The 19,192-nt window shown below is 45.0% G+C and overlaps 1 protein-coding gene across 1 annotated transcript; it reads left to right on the top strand.

Annotated features, from left to right (window-relative positions):
* Nucleotides 1-404: 404 nt before the first annotated feature.
* LOC143284596 (uncharacterized) lies at nucleotides 405-18,815 on the top strand. The gene is made up of 10 exons (XM_076591421.1): nucleotides 405-626; nucleotides 6,229-6,262; nucleotides 7,993-8,145; nucleotides 10,952-11,082; nucleotides 13,307-13,433; nucleotides 14,361-14,551; nucleotides 14,973-15,093; nucleotides 15,616-15,885; nucleotides 16,389-16,472; nucleotides 17,726-18,815. Exons 1-10 carry the CDS (start codon nucleotides 543-545, stop codon nucleotides 18,796-18,798), a joined length of 2,268 nt encoding a protein of 755 aa, XP_076447536.1. The 5' UTR covers nucleotides 405-542; the 3' UTR covers nucleotides 18,799-18,815.
* Nucleotides 18,816-19,192: the final 377 nt, after the last annotated feature.

Raw genomic sequence — 19,192 nt, 5'->3', positions numbered from 1 at the left:
CAAAGTGCCTCAGTAGTCCAGTGTGGTCGTTTTGCCCCGGCATATTTTGGGCGTTTTGCCCCGTGATCTAATTACAAACTTAAATACTCAAGAGGATACAAATCGCGTTGCATTTAGACTTGTAATTAGCCTACTTAAGTAAACGGGCAATGCTTATTGGTTTATTCATACTAGCTCTCTCCATCTATCTCTCCCGCCACCCCCCCCCCCCCCCCCTCCGTCTCTCAGTCTCCCTTCCTCCCTCTCCTTCTCTGCCCCCTTTCTCTCATTCACTGTCACACATCTCCCCAACCCCTCCGCAAGCAAATAATTTTGTCCCAAGTGCTCAGCCAGATAAGAGGTAGGGGAGGTTACTCCTTTTGCGTCGTGTGAGCGTGGCAGACGACATATAAAGTCTGGCAAAACCGTGGCTGGTTATTGGACCACGCGGGGCGACCACAAACCACGTCATTTAGCTGAACACGACCTCCGTAAAGACATAGAATTTTTGTTCAACTCGACTCTTGTTGATATGTGTGCGTGCATGGAAACTGGACCGCACTATGCAAGCACATATTCTGGCTGTCGTCTGCTTTTACTTTTATTTGGCTGTTCTCATTAGCAGTCAACAGCATTATGAAGATAAGGTCAGTACTTGTTGACTGTTACTGGACATGAGAAACTTTGCTTTTTTTCTGGAAGCTTTAACCACATTTTCTGTCATTCATACAATGTGATGACTTACCATCGGCTTAAAAAAGTTGTTTTTTTTAAAGCCCATTTACAATTATTTCAGTAGAAATTAAAAAGAACTGTGTAAGTTGATGTTAGCCTCTCAACAGGCTCACAACAACAGCAGGAACACACACACACACACACACACACACACACACACACACACACACACACACACAAACACACACACACACACACACACACACACACACACACACACACACACACACACACACACCATGAATTACAGACTGTCACACTGTATGTTCTGCAAAACCTAATGGGTTTTTATATTTTAGTTCCGAGCTGACCACTCTCCCGAATTCCATCTATTATACATGATCTGCAGCGGAAACCACACACCTTTAGGAAGACAAGGGAGAACGTAGTAGTAGTCTTCAGTTTAACGTCTTCCACTTTAAGTGATATTAGACGGGGGGGGGAAAAAAGGGGGGGGGGAGAGAACGTGAGGACCACGATGTTTGTTTTCTCGCTGTGTGTGTGTGTGTGTGTGTGGTTCATACATGTTCTAACTGTGGTTATTTTTTTTTTTTTTGTCTTTTTCAGATGTTCATGTTCTTTATTCTTTAGTTTTTCTATCATGTGTCTATCACATGATAATTTTCTTCCGTTGATCCACACATTCTCTGAATCGAATACACTGGACTGAGTAAAGATGTTTCTTTCTGGTCTGTCCCATGTTCGTCAGGTGTTTCATCGCTGTCATTGTCGTTGTTTTCATCGTCATCATATCGTCATCGCCATCGTCATTATCATTATGCAGAAGCTTCCCGATTTCTTGTTACTTTGTCGGTCTGTTTTCTTCTTCTTTCTTTTTCGTTCTTGTTCTTTTCTGTCCAAATCCGACTTTGCTATGTAACTCGGAAATCATCACAAGCGAGTGAATAGCGGGAAAATGCAGTTCAACAAACTAGTACACAGGCTAGTCAGTTGATCAATATCAAACGGTCGCCATAGCCATTCTGACGGAATCGATCGATCAATGATTGATTTTGCAGTCATGCTTCATCTGTGGAAAATGATCTGTGTGTGGAGTTTTGTACTTCTCTTTTCTTTATTTTCCCTCTTCAGTCTTCTTGTGTGTGTGTGTGTGTGTGTGTGTGTGTGTGTGTGTGTGTGTGAGAGAGAGAGAGAGTGTGTGTGTGTGTGTGCGTGCGTGTGCCGTGTATGTGTGTGTGCGTGTGTGTGTGTGTCTCTGTGTGTGTGTATGTGTGTGCGTGTGTGTGTGTGTGTGTTTCCTAGCAGTAGTTAAATCATGTAAGGGTGAGATGAAAGAATTTCTCACACATTGATTTTATTGCCTAGATTTAATGGGGACGTGATGAAAGGCTCAGTGCCTGTTTGTTTCACTTTCAGTTTCAGTTTCTCAAGAAGATGCCGTGCCACACCGTATGGACAAATCCTTATACGCCATTCAACTAACATCTGCAAGGCAGATACCTGACCAACAGCACAACCCAATGCTCATGGTCAGGCCTTGAATGCATGCATATAGTGTACCTATCAGAGTGGATTTCTTCTCAGTCACAGATTTGCCAAAGGATAACGCTAATGTTGCCATGTGTTCTTTTTACAGTGCGCCAAGTGCGTGCCGCACACGAGACCTCGGTTTATCGTCTCATCCGAATGACTAACGTTCAGTTTTTGTTTTCAAGTCAAACGTGAGAGAAAGTGCGAGACCAAGATTCGAACCCTGACCCTCACGGACACTGTATTGCAAGATAAGCGTCTTAACCATTCTGTCACCTTCCTCACACCTTCCTGTTGTAGGCATTGTTAAAAGTTGGAGTTCCACCATGGTCCTGAGATCTCGTGAGGTTCAGTCCTTATCACTGGGGACGGCTACAGAGATAGAAGCCATGTATTCTAAGCTCCCAGACAAACAAGTTATAATCAGACATATGATATGCCCTCTCTCCCCTCATCATCCCCTCTTCCCCTCACCTGGGTGCACACGCACGCAGTAACGTGAGGTTACAGGTCCTATGATGCATGCAGATCCTGTCATCCATTCCTTTGGTTACGGAAAGTAGAAAGTAATTTCGATCCATGAATTGGACTATGACTCAGAACAGTCGCACACGTTATAACTTTATCGCAAAAGCAAGTCAACACGGGAGTCGCAGCCCTCAACACGCAACAACGAGGAGGAATGGGGAAGAGTTGGAATCAATCTTACTTCTTTCTTTCACATACAGTTCTACTTACCCACGCAACAGCGAAACATTCTTTTGTAGCTATGAAGATTTGGTGACTGTTAATAACTGGTTCATGTACGTGTTTATTCGTGTTAGTAGGTCTGTGTGCCAGTGTGCGCCAAATGCAGAGCCATTTTCACACGAAAGATAACAGGCTATTGAAATGATCGTCTGCTCTCTGGTTTTTTTTCTTTTCTTTTTGTGGAGAGTGGGGTTAGTGGGGGTGGACGTGGGAGGGACACACAGACAGACAGACAAGCAAACAAACATATGCACAAGATATAGCGGAAAGAGGTCAAGTCAAGAAGATAAAGGCTCTGTTTGTTTTTGGTATTGAAATGCGGATTGCTTTATCGTGTTACCTAAATTCACAGTGTTGTCAAATTTTAAGCTGGAGCTGAATACAACACACGCGCATGCACGCACGCACGCACACATGCACGCACGCACACATGCGCGCGTGCACGCACACACGGGCGCGCGCGCGCGTCCACCCATGCCCGCACGCGAACACAAACGTGCATTTACGCACTTGTGAGTGTGTGTGCCTCCGGGTACGTTTGCCTTGGGCGATTGATGATGGGTGTTAGGCCGCGCTCGCTCACCAAATGAATATAACGTGCGATGTTATGTGTGCCTGTGTTATCACAGCTTCGGCTCCAAACCTCTTCAGCTTTACCGAGTAGACTATCACTGATCTCCCTAAAAGGCATTGAGACAGAAGAGGTCTTCGGTGCTAGATCCCAGTCTTAACACCATTATCAAAGGAACACTTGAGAGGCTGAGGTTAGAACGCTGGCACCCGGAAATCCGTTGGATTTATAACCGACACCCCCCAGGCTCAAAGAACTGACACCACAACAAAAGACCTACTGGTGTTTCTGTGGATAGGTGGAGGGGTTGGCAGGAATCTTTCTTTTCAGATCTCCTGGGGATGTTGTATGTTGCTGGTGATTCTGTTGAAGATCCGACGATGTCCTCCTCCTTTTCTGTATTCCCCCTCCTCCCCTTCGTTGCCTTCTCCTCTTTATTCATATATATATATATATATATATATATATATATATATATATATATGTGTGTGTGTGTGTGTGTGTGTGTTATATCTGTTTTATTTGAAAAAAAGCAATAATCTAACAAAAACGAGGAACACAACAGTGTAAAGAATTTGATTAAAAGGGGGCGTGTGCACATGGTCGACATAGTGTTTCTGTCTCTATGATGTACATTTTTGTCGTATTTTTGAAAGGATTTGGATGACTGGAGTCTGTGTAAAACCACTGGCAGACCTCTTGCGAAATTTCTTACGAAAAGGCCACACGCTGTATGCAAGCCCTCCTCGGAACAGCTCATGCAGTTTCCCACAGCTTCCTGGTCAGCGGTCACCCTGGACCACCCCACAGTCTCTTGTCGATTAATTAGCTGCAGTCAAGATTTACGCCAGACTCGACCCGCTCTGTTGCTGGCCGACAGAGATAACCGGTCATCTCGGGAGAGACTGGGTGGGGGAAGGGGGGGGGGGGTGAGAGACTGGGTGGGGGTGGGGGTGGGGGGTGAACGGTTTCCGTTGAACACTGGCACTATCAGACCGATACATCATTCACATGAGTAATTCGTCGTCTTCTTTTTCTTTACGTTCGCTGTCACACAGTCAATCCGCATCTGGTGACAAATGATACTGTCTTCTCCAGGTCCCGCCTGCTGGCGTACAGCTTGGGTATGAGTGCTGATAGGACCGGTTTTCTCTCTCTCTCTCTCTCTCTCTCTCTCTCTCTCTCTCTTATGTTGTGTGTTCGAGGATTTGAACTCGTAGCTTTTGTAATCGACGTTAGACAATAATGAAGTCGACTTTGAGTTATTCAGGAACTTCCACTTGGAGTATGATTATTCGGGAGCTTACATTGTCGCGGGGAGGTTTGTTTGTTTTTTTTTTGTTTTGTTTTTTACTAGTCATTTGGATTAGATGGCACAGAGACTTTCCGAAATTTGGCCAAACAGAGCAAACCATAGGCCTAGTTTGCATCAGTTTGACATGGTAAGTATATGTAAACACCAAACATGGAGTATAATACAAACTCCTCCTCTTGGGTATTTTCCTTTTCGTTCCGGGAATTTCAGGGCTGCTTTGTGTTTGTCAGGATTTGCACGCGCGGACACGTGCACGCATGTGCGCGCACATACCTACCCATGAATCAGTATAACCATAGGCCTTCTTGCAATACGCTTTTTACAGAAAAGGACGGAGAGAGAGCAATTTACGTGAATGCAACGTTTGAAAACCTTAGCATGAGCAAACCCATGTCTCAGAGTTTACCAAAACCAACTTCAAAGCATTCGATCGTTCAAACCAAATTCTCTCCAACCTTCCCCAATAATCCCTAGGTGGGTTATTCACTGCAGTGTGTAGGTGAAACCAGTTCGCGAGTGACTGTGCATGCTGATGGCAAGACAACCCGTAAAGAAGGGAGACAATTAATTATCTTTTTTCTTTCTTCCTTTTTTTTTTTTATCAAACAAACAAACAAACAAAATCATCAGCACTGTTTTGATATGTGTATACGTTTCTCGCCTTATCAGCACAGTCTGACTTGGAGTGTGTGAGAGCTGACCATGAGTATGGGTTGCTCGGTTGCCCGTGAGACCACTGAGTGGCTGAGGCGGCTGTAATCTCTCCTCTCGCCTCGTGAGCGTGCGCACGTGCGTGCGTGCAACCTGTTTCCGCCTTTTGTTATCACTTCGCAAGGTATGGCTTAATTTTTTCTCCCGTCTCCGTCAACCTTCTCGCCGCCTTTTCGCCACGCATTTGTGAATATTTCAAGTCCGTGTAATCCTCTCTCTTTTTTTCCCTGTTTCTCCTTCCGCCGTCTGTCTCTTTCTTTGCTCTTCTCTCTCCAAGTCCCTCTTTGTCTGTCCTTCCTTCTCTCTTCTCTCTGTCATAGTCTTTCTCCGATTCTCTGTACTCGTCGTTTTTTTCCCCAGTATCTCAGACTCTGTTTCTTCTTCCTCCATTTCTGTCCCCACCTATCGTGTGTGTGTGTGTGTGTGTGTGTGTGTGTGTGTGTGTGTGTGATACATATATAAACTCCTCTCAATATCCTATCAAGTAATGGGTATATCTATGTGTGTCGGAGAGGTACAGTTATTGTGGATTGACTGGAACAATGATTGTGATATGGTGAGTGGATGATATTAAAGGGATATGAAAATTAATGTGTATAAGCAAGATGAAAGAATGTTCCAGAACTCAAACAGCTCTAAGTGTTTTCTTTGTGTGTGTGTTTATCTCTTGTTTCAGTTGCCTGATGGATGCAAGGTGTACGGCAACAGTGGTATGTCAAAACAAACAATTTTTTGCTGGTTGTATTCGTTATGAAAAACTATATTGATTTGCTCACGGAAGCGCCAACAATGTGCAGTTAATAATTAGTTTGTTGATTATTTGACAACACTCGGCTTATATCACAGATTGACATAAATAAGTTTACATTTGGGCCAACAGCAAAGTGAGAGCTGTATTATCAATGGTTTCTCCAGTCAATGGGAAATCATTTACAGCATAGTCTTGTGAAGGATTTTGACTCTCAAACTAGGAGGCAAAATTGCACTGCCGGGCTCTTAGTGCTGCAGCCTTGTTGGCTGGTTGGCCTTTGGGAACCATCCCAACGCCGATTGTCCTAAAACCCTCTTGGCCGAGAGAGTGGGGACGTAACTTGGGCAAGACACTCTCCACTGTAATCAAATTCTAGCCCAAATAGTCGGAATAGCAGTTACCTCCTCTGCTGTTCTGATGGTCATAGTCAGACACGACTGACTATCATGTAATGAAGGTGTCTGAATCTGTTGACTCTGTCACGACCCTCCTCTCCCTTTCCCCAACCCCAAATCCCCCCCCCCCCCAGCCCCCCATCACCGCATTGTAACAAGAATGGCGGATATGCTTTTTTTCTAATAACCAGAAAATATAAAGCACAGTGTTACAAAGCTAAGTTCTCGAAATCCATCTAGATGATCTGTTGATCTGATTTCTTCCTTCTTCACTTTCTTTTTATTACATACATATTTAGACTATGCTTTCTTTGGCTATTGTTTACTTGTTTACTTATATCTATACTTACTATTACTGTCTGTTTTTATTTCTTTAAAAAGAAAAAGAAAAAAAAAGAATTTTCGTTTTTCCTTTTCTTTTCTTCTTTTGTAATTCAAAACTGATGACCCGTTTGTTTCTAACTTTCCGCGTGTTCTTTCTTTGCGAGTCTCTGAAATGTTTGCTAACCAGTGTTTGACAGCGAGGTTTGGTTAGACAGCAGGGTAGAGAAATAGTGCGCATTGTCACGTTGATATTGTTGTTTTTTCCCCCAAGATGTCTAGGTTTTGTGTGTGTGTGTGTGCGCGCGCGCGCGCGCGTGCTTATGTGTTTGAATGTACGGGTTTTTTTTATAGTCCTTTTTCCTGTCTTTTGATGAAAGTGATAAATTTCAAAGCAACGACAGGCGCGTCTCAAGAGCAGTGTATTTAACATGTTTGAGTGTCGTGTATGTCTGATATAGGGGAGGGGTTTGTGTTTTCTCAGCGGTTGGTGTATGTAAACGTGTTTTCAACCTTGATATGATATACGGGTAGATACATACATATACATACTCTTCGCAGTCCGCTGAAATGTAAACTACACGAATGGATTCTTTTTGTGAGTCTTTTTCTGCCTTCCTCTGCCTCTCTCTGTCTCTGTCTCTGCCTCCTCCAACTCACCCCACCTCCTCTCTCTACTTATTTTTTCATTCCCCTTTAATTTGTTATTGTTGTTGCGTGTATGACTGCCTTTCCTGACGTTTTCTGCCTTCGGCATGCGCGCACATGTGTGTGTGTGTGCATGTCAGTGTGTGTGTGTGTGTCAGTGTGTGTGCATGTCAGTGTATGTGTGTGTGTGTGAGCGAGCGTATATGCTTGTGTGCGTGCATGCGCGCAAGTGTTTGAGCGTGCGTGTGTGTGCGCGCGCGTGCGTGGTGTGTGCGTATGTGTGCGCGCGCGCACGTGCTCATGAGCATGTGTTCTGTATGCACAGACTGCGACAGGCGGTACCGAGAGCTGAACCGCGTGACGGACAACAGCACGTCATGGGCACCGTGCGTGAAACAGTTGCACGTGCAGCCAGTGGGCACTGTCACTCCTCATGCCAGCTTTGTCAGCCTGGTCCTCAGCTGGACTCTGCCTGAGTGTGAGTTCTTCACAGGGCTGCTGACACTGGGCTGTCCTGGTGCTTATGTACAGTGTAACAGCATACATTTGTGACGGGGTGGTAAGGTGGTGTTAGGGTGGGTGAAGACAGGTAGAAGGTGTTAGCAGAAGAGAGCTGCAGCCAGGCTAGATAGACTTGGGAAGGCAGTGCGCAGGTTTTCTTCTTTTATTTTCTCAATCTTCCAGGCCAGGAGAGTTCTCTATTTGTCTGGCACTCGCTCACTCCTTATATTCTGTTCCGCCGAACCGCAAAGCCAGCGCCGCGAAGCGACTCACGAAACCGGCCCTCCGCGAGCCTTGAGGGGCCAAGCTTGTGTTTGTTTGACCAAATTTAGCGGCTTCTGACTTTCGGCTCGGGGAGCTAACATAGACATATACCACACAAAACTACAAGAGACGAGCATTTTCTTAAGCTAAACCATTTATACAAAAATAATGTAGTTAAAAACTGTAAACACAAAGAGTCACTGAATGAACGAGCTTTTAACGAGTTCAAGTTCATGTGTCATGTTTGTACATTACAACAATTGATACGTCGCGATATGTAATATAATTGCAACAATTAAGTAACTGAAAATCCTGAATTTCCAACTATATAAAAATCATTTATAGAATCTGCTTCTATAGTAAAGATTTTTTATGTCAAAATTAAAGAGAAAACTCAACAGACAGCTCCTGTGTCGGCACCGCTTGGCGGTGCCTTTGGCACTTGTGATCGACAATGAAATACTTCGTTTAAACCAGCTACAACACAACTATACATGTATGATACGAATCAGATTGATAACAGAAATGCAAACATCTGCAAGACACGCTATAAAAATGTCTAGGTATTGTAAAAACGTATTTTGCTCAAATCGGCACTGACGAATTCCAATGGCTTGAAGAAGAGATAGTTTTGTGGGGCCGAAATACTGTCAGACATTTCGTACTATCGCATGCCTATAACTTAGGTGTACACGGAAAGCGGTACACGAGAAGAAAGCTTAATCATTTACATTTTAATGCACAATCTAAATTCCACGGCAACTATATCGATTTATAGAAAACGAAGGTGTTTTATATGTTTGAACTGAGTGGATTTCGAAGATCGCGACAAAATTCATTCACATAAATATTAGTTTAAAAGAGTTATAGGCTACCTGGCCAAATGATATCATATATCATTACAGTTGAAAGGTATGATCTTTCTGAAGTCCAATAACACAAAAACTATAATCTCATCTATAAGGAAGTGTTTGTAATTTAACAAATTGATGAAAAAATCATGCGGCTCCCTGTAAAGGGAGATAACTTGTGACCGATTTACAAACTTCCTTCGTAATCTTCGGCGAGTCACAAAAGTCGTCTGCTAAGCTGGCCCCGAATAAAGATTGTAGCCAACCCGGCTACACATTGAAACAGTGTAACTGCGTGTGGTTGTGGTCAGGTAATAGGAAATCCCAGCGCTGGATTGAGCGTCCTTGCATTGCTGCTGCGTGAAAAGGCATACATTTCGTGGAACGACACGTATGGGGATGCACTCACAAAATAATCTCTTTTTTTTTCTTTAAAAAAAAAAATGCGACAATTAGCATCAAACGGGAAAAAAAACAAAAAACGACTGGACTGACACCTACACGCGTTAAAGTACACAGTACACGGCTTCTTGAAACACACACACACACACACACACACACACACACGTGCCGCCGCGGCGGCTCGCGCGTGTGCGCGCACCTCCGCATGCATTGTTAACAGGTTGAAATCGAAAAACTTGCCGAGTATACTGAGAGTGAGCGTGCGTGCGTGTGTTTGAATGTGAACAGTTCATGTTCCAGTGTGGATGCGGGAGATGTGGAGGAAAAGTGTGTGTGTGTGTGTGTGTGTGTGTGTGTGTGTGTGTGTGTGTGTGTGTGTGCCGGGGTGTGTGCGTGCGTGTGTCACGGTGTGTGTGTGTGTGTGCAAAACGTGTTTGTGTTGGATGGTTGTGTTTCGTCTCTTCAATCCAGAATTTTGATACACTTTAAAAGTGAGTTCTGAGTTTAAAACAAAACTGAAGTCTATTCGGAGTTATCGAGAAAGAAGAAAAGACAGCCACAGAATCGGTTTTTTTAGGACTGTGAAACTGAGAGGAGATTATTTACTGCATTATTTATTGCATTCAGTTTATTTGTACGATTCCCTTTAACTCTTTGCATCACAGTTCCATGTTCCCAAACCCCGTACTATCCCGTTCCTTGCCCCATGTTCCATCCATGTGTCCACGAATATTTATGATAGTTGGTCAGCTCCGGAGTCTGGTCTGCTGTGGGTGGAGTGAGGACCCTCCCGCTGGTTACACAAAAATGTCTTAACACAAAAATCGCCACTACGTGTGACAGGACATTGAACCTGAGTTCATCCCTCCAGTGCAGACCACCGATGGTGCAGACACGCACTCAGCACGCACTCGCACTCTTGTAAGCTCACCTACACACACACACACACACACACACGCACACACATGCGGGCGTGTGCACACATATTTGTTATGCTCGCGCACTTTGATCCCTCGTTATTAAAACTGAAACTGTAATGCAGGTGTGTGACAGTTTGTGTGTGTGTGTATGTGAAACTATGTGTGCGCGCGCCCCTGTGTGTGTTTGCGTGCGTGTGTGTGTGTGTCCTCTGTGTGTGTGTTTGACTCTGTGTGTGTGCGCGACTCTGTGTGTGCGTGCGTGCGCGCGTGTGTGTGTGACCTGTGTGTGTGTGTGTGTGTGTGTGTGTGTGTGTCCTCTGCGTGTGTGTGTGTGTGTGAGGTGCAGGCAGGACAGGGCGGACTCCAGTGAAGGGCCTCAAGGTGACGGTGACTGCCCTGGATGACGGCTCCCAGCACGCTGTCTGCCACGTGCTGGACCTCTCGGCTGTCCCCTGGCCATTCACCAACACCTCTCAGGTGGGTCCCTACATCACACTGACACGTATGTCTACCCGTTTATAGCCAGGTCATTGGATCTGTACAATGTGCTTCACATTGACATGTATGTCTACCTGTTTATAGTCAGGTCATTGGATCTGTACAATGTGCTTCACACTGACATGTATGTCTACCCGTTTATAGCCAGGTCATTGGATCTGTACACTGTGCTTCACACTGACATGTATGTCTACCCGTTTATAGCCAGGTCATTGGATCTGTACACTGTGCTTCACACTGACATGTATGTCTACCCGTTTATAGTCAGGTCATTGGATCTGTACACTGTGCTTCACACTGACATGTATGTCTACCCGTTTATAGCCAGGTCACTGGATCTGTACACTGTGCTTCACATTGACATGTATGTCTACCCGTTTATAGCCAGGTCATTGGATCTGTACACTGTGCTTCACACTGACATGTATGTCTACCCGTTTATAGCCAGGTCATTGGATCTGTACACTGTGCTTCACATTGACATGTATGTCTACCCGTTTATAGCCAGGTCATTGAGAACTTTACACTGAGATGTACTTCTTGAGTTTAATATCCTGTTGGCCTTACGGTCATGTTGTTCATTGCTTGGGTCTTGGTTTGGTGAGGGTTTCCTTTTTCGAGGAGATAGAATCCTGGGTGTCTGTGTGGGAGGTCCATCTAGCGTTCCAAGCGGGAGTCATAGCTTTCTGAAGAGGGGTGATGTGTTGGCTGTCTGAATATGATGATATGGATACCAAGCTCTAGGCACTTTACAAACATGGAGTCATTTGCACAATAGGCTGCCTACCTGCGTAGAGCCGACTGGGAACTGAACTGCCATCGGATGCTCATCATTCGTTTCCTGTGTCATTCAGTCAGGTTTCAGTCACGCACACATATACTGATATAGACATATAACAGTTTACATGTATGACCATTTTATTTTACCTCGCCTTGTAGGCAGCTATACTCCGTTTTCGTGGGGGGGCGGGGGTGCTATCTGGATGCTGACATGGATCTTTATAACGTGTGTATTTGATCTTTTGCGTGCGAATACACACGAAGGGGGTTCAGGCACTGGCTTCTCCAACCTTTACCCACCATGCGCTGTGACTGGGATTCGAACCCGGGACCCTCAGATCGAATGTCCAACGCGTTAACCACTTGGCTAATGCGCTCGTCCTTCTTCTGGACGTGATGTCTGTCCAGTTGTGAACTCTGGTTGATTCCTGGTCGTCTGTCTGTGTCCAGTCAGGTGTGAAGTCTGGTTGATTCTTGGTCGTCTGTCTGTGTCCAGTCAGGTGTGAACTCTGGTCGATTCCAGGTTGAAGTCTGGTCGATTCCTGGTCGTCTGTCTGTGTCCAGTCAGGTGTGAACTCTGGTTGATTCCTGGTCGTCTGTCTGTGTCCAGTCAGGTGTGAACTGAGGTTGATTCCTAGTCGTCTGTCTGTGTCCAGTCAGGTGTGAAGTCTGGTTGATTCCTGGTCGTCTATCTGTGTCCAGTCAGTGATGTCAGCAATGGTGTTTACATGCAGGTCATTATAGGAGAGTAGAAAATGTAAATCCGAAACATTGTGAGGAATTTATTCATAAACTGAACTGCTATCAGATGTTACACACACACACACACACACACACACACACACACATATATATATATATATATATATATATATATATATATATATATATATATATATATATATATATATAAAGAGAGAGAGAGAGAGAGAATTGTCATGATGTGACAACTGTTTGCTGTGTGTGCGGGCGGAGGGACCGGATGGGTGGGGGTCATGCGGTCATAGGCTTCCACGTGCATTACTGTCTCTGCTTGTTTGACTGTGTGTTCTCTCTTTGTCTCTGTCTGTGTCTGTCTTTGTCTCTATCTGTCTGTCTATCTCTCTCTCTTTCTCAGTCTCTCTCTCTCCCCCGGCCTTTCCCCCTCTGTCTGTCTGTCTGTATGCCTGTCTGTCCCCCCCCCCTCTCTCTCTCTGTGTGAACGCGCCTCTGTGTGTGATTTTGTTTGTTTTTTATGTGTTTGTGTCACATGCTTCTACAACGAGTGGTCTCACCGCCGGCAATAATAATGATGATAATGATAATAATCATCATCATCGTCATAATCATAATAGTTATCATCATCATCAGTCATCATCATCATAATTATCACGCTTTTCACGAGTAAGTTGCTTTTCACCCCTCCGCCCTCCACACCCCGTAGTGCACGATGACGTACGGGTTTCCCCTGCCTGCCCTGAGGACCAACTACAACTGGAACGTGCGTGTGGAGAGTGTGCCGGGGTACAATGCGACTTCCACCATGGTGCAGACTGACACCGTTGTCACTGGTAATTCAGGCACTGATACACACACGCACACGCACACGCACACTCGATCTGACATACAAACACGTACGGACGGACGCATGTACACACACGCACGCACGCACACACACACACACACACACACACACACACACACACAACGTATCCGGTCAGTCACGCAAGCAAGCACTCAAGCACGTATGCACATGTCTAATATAACTCAAAATGAAAGAAACAAACAACAACTTAGATAACCAGCACACATCATTGTACACACACACACACACACACACACACACACACACACACACACACACACACTAGCTTGATTGCTATGACGCAAGTGAAAGATGACTGCATACATTCACCTGCTGTCAAAGGAAACTGTTACTTTATAATTTCAGCCATATTACATTTATTGTTCTGCGTTCGTAGGTAACAGTTACCACGTTCGTTCGTATGTACACGTGGGAATATTTACGTGTATTGCCGTTTTTTCTGCACCATATCGGCAACCACATTCAGAGGTGTGCATGCTGGGTTTGTTCTTGCCACCGAACGCTGACATGGGCAACGGGATGTTTAACGTGCGTATTTGACCTTCTGCAGGCATACACACACTTTTAAAGGAGGTCCAGGCACCAGCAGGTCTGCACATCGGTTGACGTTATAAATCTCCACCTTAACTCACCTCGAGTCTTGACCGGGATTCGAACACAAGCCCCTCAGATTGGAAGACCAATATTTTTTTACCGCTCAGCCGGCTGTTGAACCCATCGGACGGATGTAGTTGTTCCCCCTTGAAATGGATTTTCTTTTCTTTGAAACAGGTACATTACAGAAAAATCAATCCAACACAATTTGTCATGGAACCACCAATCAAAAGAAATGATGAAGGACATTTCCCTAAATGCCACCAAATATAATAATAATAATATACTTCATTCCCAGATTCCCTAGTGAAGACCAGCTGTGGGGTTGTGTCAGTGACCTACATGACTAGGCCCAGGTCCGTTACTGTCACAGTCTGTGGTGACGTGTCAACACGTCATCAGGCCTATGACGTCAACCTGTACCAGTGCAGCGACTGCTGTAAATGGTTTTGTCAAATGCCGAGAGTGGAGCAGCAGAATGTTATTTTTGTAAGCTACTTGTTCTGTGTGTATGTGTGTGTTGGGGAGGGGGGTGGGGAGAAAGGGGGAAGGGGAAGAATGCTCGCTGTTATCATTGAGAATGTAAAACTGCAAGTTGAGAAATATTCGTGTGTGTGAGAGAGAGAGAGATAGAGAGAGGTGAGGTTGGAAGATGTCTGTAAGGAGTGTTGTCACACATTTTTATTATGATATTTTTAGCAAGTTTACACCTTAAACATTTATTTTAATTCCTGCACCTTATTCGTACCAAGTGTGTTGTAAAATGTGCTTAATGCCACAGGGCATACACTATGTAAAAGTAATTTATTAACATATGTATCATCTTTTTCTTCTTGTTGTAATGATGATGGTGGTGGTGATGATGACTGATGAATGGACTCACTGATTGATTTGATCGGATTGATTTCAGCCCAACACAACAGTGGAGTTTGTGGACCACAAAGCAGGATCATACTATGTAATTGTACGTCTTGCAGACAGCGTGGATGGTATGTGTGCAGCCATTGGAGTGCTCCACTTTACACACATGTGTAGGTACTTTTTTCTTTTTTTTTCCTGCAAAACTGATTTATCTAGGGGTAAAATGGAGAGAATATTTTTTGGTTTGCCGGTATAAAGCATAGAATATTAGGGGTCAGTAAAAACCGAGAGTTTCTTTCGTTTTCATGGTGAAAATATAAATAAAATACTTTTAGTGAAACCTATAGCAGAGCTTCACTTTCGCATAACTTCGTGTGCATTGAATGGTGTCTTTAAAGGCTTGTTGTGTGTTTGTGTGTGTGTGGGTGTGTGTGCGTGCGTGCGTGCGTGTGTGTATGTGTGTGCACGCTCATTCGCACGCGTGTGTGTGTGTGCTTAAAATGATCCGTATCAACAGATCAGTTGTTCTGTGCATCCGGCGTCTTGTCTGTATGACAGACCGACAAACAAAAACAAAAACAAGCATCACACACACACACACACACACACACGTAAAAAAAACAAACAAAAAAACAACAACACAAAAACCAACAACAAAACAAGCAGAATGTACTATGACAATCTCTCCCCAGCATCATCAACACCCACACCCATCGTCACTACCACCGACAGCACCACTGCTCCCGTCACGTCCCACGTCACTTCCCACATCACTTCCCACGTCACTTCCCCCGTCACGGACACGGATGAAGTCACCGGACCACCCCCTGACGGCGGCAACAACGACAGCAGCGACAAGAAGACGACGGTGATGATGGCGGTCACTGTGTGTGTCATCCTGGTCGTGCTGGTGGTGCTGGTGGTGGCTGTGGTGCTGCTCATTCACCGTCACAGACACACAGGTGAGACACACATACAGGTGATGAGGTTTTACTCTGCTTTCTTTATCACCTCTTGTCTCTTCGTGCCCCATGGAATGCAAGGCCTCCATCCTGCTGCCTGTCTTGTGCTGTCTTAGCTGGTGTCCCCAAGATTTTGCCAGCGATTCTTCTTTAGTTATGTTTTTCAACAGTTATGCTGCATGTGGTTTTGTACCCATTGAAATGCATATTTTCAACTAGTGTACACTTTGGGTGGAAGGACAAACAGAGTGTAAGGCTAAACTCAACTGCACAATTTTATGAAAATATCCGTGTATTCTGAAGGGACTACAACTGTTCTTTGGTTACAAATGCTTCGTAAGTAATTATAAAGTGAGCAACATTTCTAGATTCATTTCTGTCAAATGAAAAACACCATGTCCTATATACTCAGCAAGTGCATTTCCCAGATAAGTAATGCTGGTTTAACTCAGAGAACTATTTTGTCCAACAAAACTATGTCCTTTCATTGTGCTTGTGTCCAGGACAAACGGCCCACAGTTCACTGAAGGACTTGTCTTGCATGGAGAAACTGACGGCCCGAACATCCTGTTTGTCTGCTGATTCAGGTATGTTTGTATTTACTGGCACGTATGTATAAGCTAATATCATAGATTGACATAAGTTTACAGTTGGGCCAACAGCAAAGTGAGAGCTGTATTATCAATGGTTTCTCCATTGCAGTGGGAAATCATTTACAGCTTAGTCTTTTGTGAAGGACTCTGACTCTCAAACTAAGAGGCAAAATTGCACTGGCTGTTGGTGCTGCAGCTTTGGGGGCTAGTTGGCGTGTGGGAGCCATCCCAACGCCGACTGTCCAAACACATTCCTGGCCGAGAGAGTGGGGATGCAACTTCGGTAAAACACTCTCCACAAAAAATCAAATTCTGGCCCAGATAGTCGGGACAGCAGTTACCTCCTCTGCTATTCTGATGGTTATAGTCGAACACGACTATCATACATAGTATTTACCGGCTCAACACCAACCCCTTTCTGTCAGGTAACATCCTCTGTGGAATTTAGGTCAATCACCAGTCCTTTGAAATGGTGTAATCCGATGCATTGTCACTCTACATGACTAAAAGAAGTTTTCCATTGCGTCCACTGCTTAATAACGTGTTATCTGAATGGGTTGGTATTTTGCTGGTACGGCGCAAGACCCAACCCGTTTGTTCGTTTCACAGCCACTGTAAGTGACTTGTTGATCAATAGAAGCATGAGCTGGTAACTTTGATTCTGGGATGTGTTTCTTACCATTTTTGGTGGAATTTATGTTTGTCAGTTTTCATTTCAATGAATGTTGGTCCAAATGATGTAGTAGTAGGTTTTTTTTGTTTTGTTGTTGTTTTTTTTGTTTGTTTGTTTGTTTGTTTTCCCATCATTTGTGCCGTAACAGTGGCATTTCCCCTATGCTGCTCATCTCTAGTCCCACATACACAGCCACACCCAGGTTCGTCCCCATGTCATAGGAGGCCCTGCAATGTGTTGAGTCACTTCAGTCGTGATTAGCTGTGCCTGTTTTAATCAGGTGTAAGCAGAATACCACCTCTTAGCACTCCCTTGCGCCCTAAACTCTGTAACAGTTTTAGCCCTTTGCACACTAAGCTTTGGGTAGGAGCAGGCCCAGCATATACTGAAAAACCTATCTTCGATTATGCTCGAACTCGCGTCCTCCCAGTCATCAGTCTGCAACACTTACCACTTTGCCACAGCAGCTGATCATTGCTTGCCTTCTTCTGCTTGATTATTTGTCTGCATGATTTATTGACTGAACTTCGGTGTGCATGCAGCCATCATGAGTGGGTTGTTTGCTTCCTTCCAGATGCCGGTCCCTCAGTTCAGGACCCCTGTGGCACTGTCAGCGTCCTCCCTGCACGTGCACCCCACTCCCCAGTGACAGTGTTCCTGTTGTCTCACGCCACATTGCAGACCGACGTCCACGTCTCTGATTGCCTGGCTGGCTTCCTGCAGGCCTTCTGTGCCTGTGACGTCATCTACCCCCGCTGGCACAGCCGGGACATCGTCACACAGGGACCACAGGCCTGGGCTGCGCAGCATCTGGTCACAGCAGATAGCGTCCTTTTCCTGCACTCTCCAGAAACGCAGGACTGCTACGAAGCGTGGAAGTTAGGGCTGCTGAAGGCAAATGACAATGATGTGGAGGTCAGAATTCTATCCACCGTCTTTGATCATGTTTTCGGAGGCAAGCTCGCTTCCCGCAAATGGTTTGACGTCACCTTTCATTCAGAATTTTGTAAAGCTGCAGATGGTGTTTGGAGTTCAGTCCTGGCTGATGTTGATTGGCACAGATGTGGCAGCATCTCAAATGTTGAAGGAAGAGCAAACGACAGTGGTAAAGGAGGAACAAACAACACTTCATTTGCTGAAACAGACATGACTCACCAGAGTACTTCAAAGAGCACAGACAGCCGACCATCCACTGGACGTTTCTACCTTCTGATGAACGACCTGAGCCAGCTGCTGGCTGACCTCCACAATGTGCCCAACCTGCCCGCTGTCTTCAGGGACCACCGCCTTCCTCTGGACGCTGACCACCTCGACAGCCATGAAGGCAGACAGCTGTACAGGGCTGTAGCCATCCTTCATGGGGACTCTCTGGGGTGCTCCGACACACATCGCTCTGCCAACACACAACACACTGCCGACACAGGGGATGGTTATCCAGGTGTCACTGGTGTCCAGAGGGTGGATTCTGGCTATGAAGACATGAGCCTCTCTTTCATCGCTCCGGAAGAGTTGTCTGTTGTGGACTCGGAAGGCGTTTCTCTGAGTGAAAGATTCCATGTGCTAAATGTTCGCTATGAAATGGCAGTGACTGGTGAACAGCTTGCGTATCGTTCCGAGTGTTACAGTCTTGGATCAAGATATGTGTAGACAAAGTTAGAAGTTTATAAATGACAAAGCTCATTGTAAAAGTTCTGTAAAGTGTAAACAAAGTTGGAATGTGTTTCTTTTTATGACAAAACTCTTCGTAAAAGATCTGTGATGTGTAGTCAAAGACAGAATGTGGTGATGGTGGTTGTCCTAAGGGTTTGAGGAAGACTTTTTCATTCAGAACTGCAACTGATCAATGAACCCGGAGGTGGTTCTGCAATCTCTGTCTTTGTGAGTCTGAGCAGTTGGGGCACTGGAGCTCGGATGCTGTGATCCTTGCCAGTGTTGTGCTGTGGTGTTGCTCGTTTGCAGCAATATTTGTTTTGGACACCAGGCCTCCTCAAAGTTGGCAGAAGTTTTTTCTTCACATTATGGCTTTCCAGTGTGATCATTC

This window comes from Babylonia areolata, chromosome 8, assembly GCF_041734735.1.
Source record: "Babylonia areolata isolate BAREFJ2019XMU chromosome 8, ASM4173473v1, whole genome shotgun sequence".
In the NCBI taxonomy this organism is placed as follows: Eukaryota; Metazoa; Mollusca; class Gastropoda; order Neogastropoda; family Buccinidae; genus Babylonia; species Babylonia areolata.
The sequence above is the reverse complement of the archived record's forward strand: the minus strand, read 5'-3'. Positions and strand labels throughout refer to the sequence as shown.

Bases quoted from the DNA above. Each gene is read 5' to 3' on its own strand.
- LOC143284596 (XM_076591421.1), top strand. From the start codon at position 543: ATGCAAGCACATATTCTGGCTGTCGTCTGCTTTTACTTTTATTTGGCT. The intron at 8,146-10,951 runs GTGAGTTCTTCA...TGTGAGGTGCAG, and splicing joins CAGCTGGACTCTGCCTGAGT to GCAGGACAGGGCGGACTCCA. The intron at 15,094-15,615 runs GTAGGTACTTTT...ATCTCTCCCCAG, and splicing joins GCTCCACTTTACACACATGT to CATCATCAACACCCACACCC.